Source organism: Anarrhichthys ocellatus, unplaced genomic scaffold (assembly GCF_004355925.1).
Source record: "Anarrhichthys ocellatus isolate YVR2014 unplaced genomic scaffold, GSC_Weel_1.0 scaffold8, whole genome shotgun sequence".
Lineage (NCBI taxonomy): Eukaryota > Metazoa > Chordata > Actinopteri > Perciformes > Anarhichadidae > Anarrhichthys > Anarrhichthys ocellatus.
In genome coordinates, this window is record NW_022280038.1 from 1,191,574 (window position 1) to 1,202,029 (window position 10,456).

Sequence of the window (10,456 nt, forward strand, 5' to 3'; positions counted from 1 at the left end):
CCCCCTGCCCTGACCCGTATCCAACCCCCACCCCCCCCCGATACCAGCACAGCTAAAGTTGTCTCTTCCGTTCTTCATGTCTCAGAAAGCAGCTTGTACTGTTGACCGCTGGGTAACAGGACAGCTGCTGCTTCTAGCTTGAAACGGCCAACGCAGCAGTTTCATATAACTGATTTGTTTCAATAAAAACACTTAATGAATTATGATCAATGCGTAATGTCTTATTTAGGCTACAGTGTCTTTATATTAATGACTCCTGTCGTAACGTTAAGATTGCTCTTCTAATTTTTTTGTTTTTTGTTTCACGTTAAAGTATGAACCAATACTAATAGTTTATAGTTAGTGCACATATCCTAATAGCATTAATATATCAACCCGAGATCCCAGTGAACATAATTTCTGCAACAACTTATGCCAATAAGTGGATTTAAGTATCCATTCTCCAGTATGTGTAGAGTACTGCAGCTGTGTAACCCCACTGCTTCACTTCTGCTGTGTTTAGAGAGGGACATGAGGGACTTTAATGCTCCTCACCCACGGGAGGACCTCCTGCTTACCTCAGTTATTATCACCAGTACTAAGGCTGTGTTGTTGCTCGTTTGGCTGTTGCAGGATCCCAACTGGTACAGAGCGAGGAACACAGTGGGCAGAGAGGGCACCATCCCGGCTAACTATGTCCAGAAAAGGGAAGGAGTCAAGTCAGGAGGGAAGCTCAGTCTTATGCCGTAAGTACCACGGGGTAATGGAGGAGGAAACCCAAACTAACCGTGTCCGTGTGTCTTCAATGTCTCATGTTTTTGTTTGGAAACATACTCACTCAAACATTGTTTTGAATTCCTTTGGCGATTTCTATCGCATAATTTGTTCGTTGAAAATGGTAATCCATGATGCCACTTTTAAGTACATAATATGTCGATTTGCAGCGGTAATCAAAATAACAATTTGAGCTTTGGTTCTGTTTCTTCTACATCTTTGCCACATTATGCCCTCTTTCCTTTTTTAAGTGTGTGAACAAGTTGTCGTAAGACATAAGACTTCAGTTCCCTGCAGCGCGGGAAAATGTCGTGTTGATTTCAAAAAGTGAGTTAAAGCATCAAAAGATGGAAATTCCATCTTTTGCAGTCTTTCGGCTTGTGCTGCGTGTCTTCTCTCTTGTCTGCGTTTGGCTGCCACAGAGGCCAGGACCAGCTGTGCACTACATGTGAATCAGGCTCTTTGAAACGGCAGCTATTTAAAAAAAGAGGAAAAACACGACAGGCATATGCAAATGAGGAGAGACGGGAAGGCCGAGAGCATACGGGCTGCAGGGGTATCATCACATGGCTTTCAGATGACAACATCTCATAGCCGCTAAAGTATTTGTGCCCAGTAGTTCAACTTGAGATTTTGGGCTTTGGTCTTAATGTGAAACTGGTGAAGTTTCACACTGATATATTTTCCCCCGTTCACATGTATTGTTTCCCCTTAAACATGTTTTTTTCAGTTTATAGAGAATATAATCTCCATTATTATAATAATAATAATAATAATAATAATATTAGCTTTACAATATTAGGCGCTGCCTTGTGTGACTCAGCCGACCCGTCCGTTGTTCAGCGGTGGTATGCCACTGTAACATCCTGTTGGCAGGAAACATTTAAATAGACTTTTGACCCTCTTTGTCTCACTTCTTCAACTGCCGCTGAGAGCTTTAACCTCTCTCCCTTTTCCGCCACTGACTCCGCCCATCTGCACCAATTTTCAGCATGGTCACGGGGGTCACCAGCTCTGGCACGTCGCTGCATATGTGGTCTGAGGAGCTATCTTTAAGTTAGCCTCGTGCAACCGGGAGGGCTTTGCAAACACAACAACAGCAGCATGAGCTACTAAACTCCAGTGCTGGCGCCTACTTTGCTGCTCTGATTAGATTTAAGTTCAGAGATTGGTCACTTTGATTGATCATGTTATGATTCCTGCAGTCTGACAAGTAGTCCACTTTTGCCTCTTTTTTTCTCACTTATTACATGAAACTGTTTGCATGGTTCTGCTTGATGACCTCATGTCCTTACAGCTGTTCTTGAGAAGTGTTTTTTTTAAAACACTCAAGTCATCAGAAGTCATTATCTGGAGCCATCGTCCGTAACCCACGGGGACTCGTTGGCTTTAGTTATGAATCTCCAACAGATGTCTCGCAGAAGACCTCTCCTCCTCTTCTGGGTTACATAAGGTTTCAGCTGTGGTCCCTCCTGTCCCCATTCGAGCCCTGACCGATTGATACTCGGCAGTGGATACCGTCCTCTCTTCCCTCGCGATGTCCCAACAGCTTGTTCTCTCTGCTGCCCCCGTGTGCCAGACATCTGCCACACATAACGTGCACCTCCCACTAAAGAATGCCGGGGTGTTCAGCCCTCCTTCCCTGTTGTTTACCACATGTTTTATATCTTTATTTCAGTGTGATGTAATGTACGACTACCGCAGTTAATTGCCGTGGACAGAGCAGCCTGTGTGTGTGTGTGTGTGTGTGTGTGTGTGTGTGTGGGGGCCACAGGCCACGCTTGGCGCGAAGGGTCTCGGATTAGCGGAGTTAACGGAGCCCGCTGTCCATCAGAGAAGCCGCACTCGCTGATCTAATCAACTCAACCCGCACTAAGCTGCTTTACCACAAGGGCCTCCGCTGCGTGAGGAGGACGAGTGTGAAGAAGAGGAGTAGGGAGTGACTGAGGCAGCCGCGGGAAAACAAGGCTGAATCAATTGGAGCCGTTGATTACCTCTACTTCACCATCCAAGATGGACACAGAGAGACCCTGTAGGCTACTACCGCTTGCCTCTAACACAACCTTGTCACACGAGGAGTGACATACATCGGTGTGTGTGTGTGTGTGTGTGTGTGTGAGAGCGAGCTCAGGACCACAGATGAACGATATCTAAATTCTTACAATGAGTGCTCAGATTTTGTATTTCATTGGGAAATCTAACATACATTACACTTGGACATTTTGTAGATCAAAGGGTACAATTAATTTGCTGTTAAATACAGAAACCCAGTCAGAAACAAGAGCCTGCCATGTTAAGGAATCACGACACCACACAGACTACTGTAAAATCAGCATACTGTTAGGATCATGTTTGTGTGTGTGTGTGTGTGTGTGTGTGTGTGTGTGTATAATTATATGTGTATATGAAAAAAAAAAATGAAAAAAAACAGGTTTCTCTGTGTTCCATGTACACAACCATATTGCCAATATGACCCAAACCACGGTAAGGCTGACAGCCAGGATTCCTCAATCCAGGATTCAGCCAGCATGTGAAGGCACTCACTGTAACGCAGCTGTCTGATCCATCTATAAGTAGCATATATTTGAATCCACCAGGCCATATGGTGAGGGTGAAGCATGGTTACACAGCCAGCAAAGCAAGAGCTTTATTTGTTCTCAGAGAACAGCTTTTTATTTTCCATCTCTGCAGAAGCCCGAGTTAAAAACAAATCGAACTCCTTAGTCAGTCCATCTCTTGGTCTCCCTGATCTCCACCAGGAACTGGTGACTTGGCTCTGTCCGGTCCACCAGCTCGTCTGAGCACTCTTTTTCTTTTTTGCATTTTCCTGTTATTGCAGTGCGTGCGTGTCAGTTTCCGACTCTGCCTCAGGCTCCTTGTGAGTGTGAGAACACCGAGCTTCCTGTTGTTTGGGTCCAGGTACTTTCTCCCCCCTTTGCTCTGCTCGAGCCGAACGGACCGGAAGTGGCGCCAACCGGCTTCCCGTCACCGTGACAGGCGCTCGGTTTTTATTTCTCATTTCAGAGAAGGGCTGCAGGCCGCAATGCGTGGAGGCTGATAGCAGCGCTGACAGAGCAGATGAGGATTTCAGTTGTAGCGGCGCATGGATCACACTTGTTTCTTTAATAGTCCACGATTGTTATATAAACGTGTGCACTGTGTGTGTGTGTGGGCATGCAAACAGTCTATGCCAGTTTTTGAATCTCAAACTGTTCCCTTTTCTTCACTCACATTCTTTGTCCACGTTTGTCATTTTGATGTCTGACTCACCATCTCCTTGTTTCTCCCTCTTCATTATATGCTCTCCTTCTTTTCACACTATCTCTCCATCATTTTCTCCCCGTCTTGTCATTAACTTTTTGCCCACCTTTCCCTCCTCGCAGCTGGTTCCACGGGAAGATAACCCGGGAGCAGGCCGAGCGGCTCCTCTACCCTCCGGAGACGGGCTTGTTCCTGGTGAGGGAGAGCACCAACTACCCCGGCGATTACACCCTGTGCGTCAGCTGCGACGGCAAGGTGGAGCACTACCGCATCATCTACCACAACGGCAAGCTCACCATCGACGAGGAGGAGTACTTCGAGAACCTCATGCAGCTGGTTGAGGTGAGGCGACTCCCATCTTCTCCTCACATGACGCTCTTGGTACCCATGTTACGCTTGGCGCTCAGTCTGGCAGATGAAAAAAGTGTATTTGGCCACCCGTTATCGGTGCCAGTTGCTCGGTTTGTCTTCAAGCTTAATCATCAGGAGAACTGAAAGTCGCAGAGAGTTTCAGCCAATCCGCGGGTAAAGGAAGTTGTTGTCAAGAAAAGGAAACCTTTGACCACTCTTGTTTCATGTTGCCCCTGAAGATACTTCCTCTCTCCTAAAAAGCCATCGAGATGTGGCGCGAACATTTTCAGGCTACCGGCAACTCGTTCTGCAGCGGCAGAAAACGAGATTCCACAAACATTATGCCTCATCACAGTTTCCTCAGGAAGACTGGAGAGTTGGTCGTCAGAGAAAACATCTGCAACTATTCTGATTATTTATTTGTTTTTTTAAAGCAAAAAATGTCGGTTGGACGAAATAGCGACGGGCATTCTTCATCATTTATTGACATTCTATAAACCAAATGACTAATCAAGAAAACAATCTGCAGAGTCATTCATTAGTTAAAGCCCCAGGAGGCTGTATTGGATTTTTGTCAGCTCTTGTTTTCAATCTGTGTGCAAAAACAGTCGGCGATCTTAACCTGTAGACTTGTCCCCAAAAAGTCCCCACTCATCATCAATGAGTCTATTGAAGCAATCCAGGTCTGTTTACATTCATCATGTTACGATTGAGATTTGGAATCCAGCTTGAAATGGCGTGCCAGTGTTAAACAATTAGTCAAATTAAATTGAGTTACACTGCGATCAATCATGCAGCGGTATGATTACATAACTCTGTAAACACAAGAACCACACACACACACACACACACAAACACACACTGAGTGTCCCCATGGAGTTCCCTCTTAAAATCAGACTCAAGTACTTGTTCACATTCTTCAAAAAGCCGTCTGATCCTCTCACTCGCTGCCTGTTATCTGCGAGCGGTTCAGAGGAATGAGTGTGGAGAGGGGAAGACGAGATGGGAGACATTGATGGCAAGGGGGGGGGGGCTTTCATCCTCTCAGATTAAGAGAGGAGCTGGATTGACGGCTATCGCACTTTTAATTGGACCTCATCCCTTTGCCTCGGGGGCCGTTTGGAAGTGGACGACAGGAATGTGCCAGCTGGCACCGAGACCATCTACATCCCCGCTGCATTCTACATGTCAGCCGCCCACAATCTTATCTCTCTCGCTCTCGCTCTCTCACGTTCACACCCTCCAGGTTTGCTTCTACCTTCCTCCACCTCCCTCCTGGATACCTGGCATATTGCTTCCTCTCCTCCTCTCTTTGTTATCCACCTCAACCTCTTCCCCCGCCTCGCCCGCCCTCAGTTTCTCTCTCTCTCAATCTCACTACATCTTTATCCTCTCCACCGTCTGCATTCCCCTGTGCCTTCTCCTTTCTCTCCATAACAGGCTGTGAGAGGATGCCTCGCATTCTTGTGTGTTTATCCGGCTCGCTCTCATTGGCCCGTCGAAGCAGGCGACGCATACATCTATATATCTATATAGATATAGATATATAGATATATATAGATAGATATAGATAGATATAGAGATAGAGATAGATAGATAGATAGATAGATAGATAGATAGAGATAGAGATAGAGATATATAGATATCTATATATCTATAGATATCTATATATCTATAGATATCTATATATCTATAGATATCTATATATCTATAGATATATATCTATAGATATCTATAGATATATATCTATAGATATATATATGTTATTTTAAAAGGGTGTGACAGCACGGGGGGAAAGTTTTTCCCAACTACAATCCTCATTTAGTATTTTTGCTCTGTGATTACACCCTTCTGCTTTAACTACATATGGGAGGATCTCGATTTATCGAGCACAATTGTGTACTAAAACACATTTTCACGCATTAAATGATTTTATGGAAACAAGCGGTGCTTATTATGCAACATTCTGAGTTGTCTAAAAGTGTTGAATCTACATTTGTGTAATTGAGTATATGTGTGTTGTTATTCGACATATGTGGCCACACATGTGAGTCTCAGTGCTGAACAATGTGGTGGAGAACTTAACTACTTTCATTACGCCCTTGGAGCTGATTTGAGGAGCACAGTGCTCCAAAAAGCATTACCTCTACTCATCTCCTTCTATTTCCTTCCATCTTTTGTGGCGGGAGTTTCCTCAGCACAGCCATCCTCTTCACCGTTGATGTGCGTTGCTAATAGTTTTCTGTCTCTCTTTGGTAAAGGCTAACTGATATCCCCGTACACATGACGTCGACTAAGCTTCCGCACATCAACTCTTGCCTGAATCCTCAAAAGCTTGTACACGGATCCACCTCTCAGATTTAATCTTTCAACATCAGCCCTCCATTCAATAGGTCTAAGACGGCCGAGTGAGAGCGAACTATCGCAGTGTAATCTGCAGACATCAGGTTTATAAAAAGTCAAACGATGAAACCCTTTATGAAAATGACAACCAGGATTTGTATCGTAATCTCCAACCTTTACACACTGACTTTTATCCTCCCGTATTGAAAAAGAACAATGCATGTAATTGCCTCCTGTCTGTCCCCAGCACTACACCAAAGACGCCGATGGCCTTTGCACCCGGCTGATCAAACCCAAGTTGATGGAGGGAACGGTGGCAGCACAAGACGAGTTCTCCAGGAGTAAGGACACACTGAGCTCATTAAACACCCCCCCCCCCCACAGGACACTGGCATTGTTGTGTTTCCGTACTGTCACGATAACCTCCCGAGCGTTCAGCGTGCAGACAGTGGGTCCTGATAGCATTAATCAACAGAGGGGTGATTAATCCTGGTGTGTCTGGGGATGAGTTCCCAAGGTCAACCCGAGTCTTCCTCTGGCTTTCTTTCGTTCCTCGCCATGTACCCTTCTGACCCGCTAACTCTTTAACGCTAACCGTTCGGATAAATCAACATATCTCCTCCCCAAATAACAGATGCGTCATTGAGAGAGTAGAAGTACTCTGACTAGAAGGTGTATTCATGAATATATACATTGTTTTTTTACAGTAATGCTATTAGACTTGTAGCGTGACTGTCGTCGCCTGTGAAGCCTGCTAAGTGTTATCTGTCCTCTCTTGGCAGGCGGCTGGGCCTTGAACAGAAAGGAGCTGAAACTCCTGCAGACTATTGGCAAAGGGGAGTTTGGAGGTGAGGATTTCTGCATCATCTCATTTCATACATGTGAGCCGTAGTAACAAGAGGCCACGGTCGCCTCTCATATAGTACTAAAACGTGTTCCCCGACTGTGTCCTCGTCAGATGTGATGGTAGGAGACTACAGAGGGAACAAGGTGGCGGTCAAGTGCATCAAAAACGACGCAACGGCGCAGGCTTTCATCGCCGAGGCCTCCGTCATGACGTAAGATCCCTTGATAATAAATACGTAAAAAAGTGTTTTCTATCACAGGTTTTTTTATTTATTGTTCCCATCACATGTTTTCTGCTTCTGCTCTCAGGCAACTGAGGCACAACAACCTGGTGCAGTTGCTAGGTGTAATAGTCGAGGAGAGGGGCAGTCTCTACATCGTCACGGAGTACATGGCCAAGGTTTGTCGCACAAGTTTTTTTCATGTTTTAATACGTGTGTGGAAACAGTATTGGGAAAACTGTATGTGGTTGGTTTAACCTCTAAAAGAAGCGGAAGCCGTTTTCCGGGGGATTATGTACGGGGCCGTTTCTTGGCTGGGTGCAGTGACGTCCCGGAGTTCCTGCTGGCAACTGCTCCCTGACAAGAAGTAGTTTGGCACCCAAACCTAGAATAGAGATGAGCAAATTTTAAGCTGTTCTTATTAATCACTTAAATAAACTATTAATAAGAACAAATCATCCCCCCCATACTGAAAACGTCCTCCTCTCCTCTGTGTCACAGGGCAGCCTAGTGGACTACCTGCGCTCCCGAGGACGGACCGTGCTCGGCGGAGACTGCTTACTCAAGTTCTCGCTGTGAGTCCTCTTCAGGTTCTCATTACATTTGTACAACAGATAAACGTTTAATCAGCACTCTAATCAGCAACTGCTGCTCTTTAGCTGTCGGGATCTGAATGGAGCTTCAAGAGAACGTTGTCACGCTCACAAACTGCCGAACATAAAAGAAGCCTTTGTTTACCCAAGCAACCATCGCGCAGGGTGTTCGCCTTGATAAGTGGGCGCTTTATCTGCGAGTCAAGTGTCTCAAAGTCTTTCTTTCTTTCTTTTTATTTAACAGTCATTTAGCCGACGCTGTAACCCGGCACAACTCAAAATGACTGCAACACAGGCGCAAAACCATGCATCCACAAGGAAGTACTTGATGATTCATTTTCAGTGTGAGCCACGTGTCCCTTGACTGAGTCCTTGTCAGACGCGTGCAGGGGATTAGACTTTCACTGCGTGAACACGAAGCAAGCAAAGGAGGAAAATCATTCTGCAGTATTTTCTGATTCTAATTATATTTGAGCTGCATTTGTCATTTGATGTGTCTGGCGAGGCCACAGAAATGTCCACATAGATTAAGGGAGGGGACGCACACCTGTGGGTTTGCCATCGTCTCAGCCGTCATGTCTCCTGTCTCGCTGTGTCGCCCAGTGACGTGTGCGAAGCCATGGAGTACCTGGAAGCCAGCAACTTCGTCCACAGAGACCTGGCGGCCCGCAACGTGCTGGTGTCCGACGACAACATCGCCAAGGTCAGCGACTTCGGCCTCACCAAGGAGGCGTCCTCCATACAGGACACGGGCAAGCTGCCCGTCAAGTGGACCTCCCCTGAGGCAATAAGAGAGAAGGTGAGAGGGGACGAGGGGGCGGACCGGAGCTAATGCGCTGTGACTTTCCCTGCATTTGTTTTCATCTAGTACCAGCATTAGAAAGAGTTAAAGTAGGATGATTCTTAAGTCTTTTAATGTGGTGCCAAAGTTGACACTGCTAACTTTAACATTCAAAGTGCTAAAAATGTTGCTCCTGGCACTTTGTTTGATAGCAGTAGTAGTTTAACTTCCTTCATTTTCTTCCCTTAATCTTTCAAATCTGCATGTGCACATGCTCTTTGCAGCCTACGCTGATGTGGAATTCCAACTCACTGAGTTGTTACATCTGTGTTTATTGTCACGCTATTCATGTTTCCTCACTTGAACTCTTGAAATAGCACCAAAACAAACGAGGCAAGAGCATTTATGGCTCGAGGAAGCAGAAAATACCTGAATGCATTTGTCTGATGTGTAAATGAACGCTCCCCCCCTTTTCTTTTCTTTTTTTTTTTTTGTCTGACAGAGGTTTTCCACCAAATCAGACGTTTGGAGTTACGGAATCCTGCTTTGGGAGATCTACTCTTTCGGGCGCGTGCCTTACCCTAGAATTGTAAGTACCTGAACACCACATTTGTGTGGCTCGCCGAGGTCCGAGGCATACAGCTATAAACCAGCAGATGGCAGGCTTCATTGCTGGTGTGTGTGTGTGTGTGTGTGTGTTTGTTTTATTTGTGTGTGTTTTACTTGTGTGTGTTATTTGTGAACAGGATTAGTGAAGTGACCTTAAAAATATTTGTGCCATCAGACCTACTGGAGCAAATGAGACACGATGTGTGCTTTATTAGGAATTTAAATATTTTTGCTTTGTAGCATCTAAATATTTAGTCTGTTTTTTTCGTTAACCTTTTGGTTGGGATACCACGGCGCAGCGGAATATCAGTCAACATGTTTAACTCTCTCACTCCCCCTTCCCGTCTCTCAGCCGCTGAAAGAGGTGGTGCCCCGGGTGGAGAAGGGATACAAGATGGACGCCCCGGACGGCTGCCCGCCCGTGGTGTACGACTTGATGAAGCAGTGCTGGACCCTGGACTCTGTCGTGCGGCCCTCCTTCCGCATGCTGAGGGACAAGCTGCAGCATATCAGAGCCAAGGAGCTCTACCTGTGAAGAGGAGACACAGGGGGGGGAGGGTGAGACACAGTGGTGGGAGGAGGAGGAGGAGGAGGAGGAAAAGAAGAAGAAGAAGAAGAGGGACCACAGCATCTTCCTCCTGCCTGCCCAGCCCTCTGACTTGTGGGACTGCCATACTGTGCCCCCCCCCCCCCCCCCC

At 46.0% G+C, this 10,456-nt stretch overlaps 1 protein-coding gene across 2 annotated transcripts in view; it reads left to right on the forward strand.

Annotated features, from left to right (window-relative positions):
* Positions 1-10,376, forward strand: part of cskl (c-src tyrosine kinase-like) — a 39,935-nt gene extending 29,559 nt beyond the window's left edge. For both annotated transcript variants that reach the window (XM_031848336.1, XM_031848335.1), the window contains 10 exons: positions 613-725; positions 4,137-4,356; positions 6,956-7,049; positions 7,491-7,556; positions 7,667-7,766; positions 7,864-7,954; positions 8,277-8,350; positions 8,972-9,167; positions 9,652-9,738; positions 10,111-10,376. In XM_031848336.1, coding sequence (XP_031704196.1) covers positions 613-725; positions 4,137-4,356; positions 6,956-7,049; positions 7,491-7,556; positions 7,667-7,766; positions 7,864-7,954; positions 8,277-8,350; positions 8,972-9,167; positions 9,652-9,738; positions 10,111-10,293 — 1,224 coding nt within the window. In that variant the 3' untranslated portion in view covers positions 10,294-10,376. The remainder of the gene's footprint in view (positions 1-612; positions 726-4,136; positions 4,357-6,955; positions 7,050-7,490; positions 7,557-7,666; positions 7,767-7,863; positions 7,955-8,276; positions 8,351-8,971; positions 9,168-9,651; positions 9,739-10,110) is intronic.
* Positions 10,377-10,456: the final 80 nt, after the last annotated feature.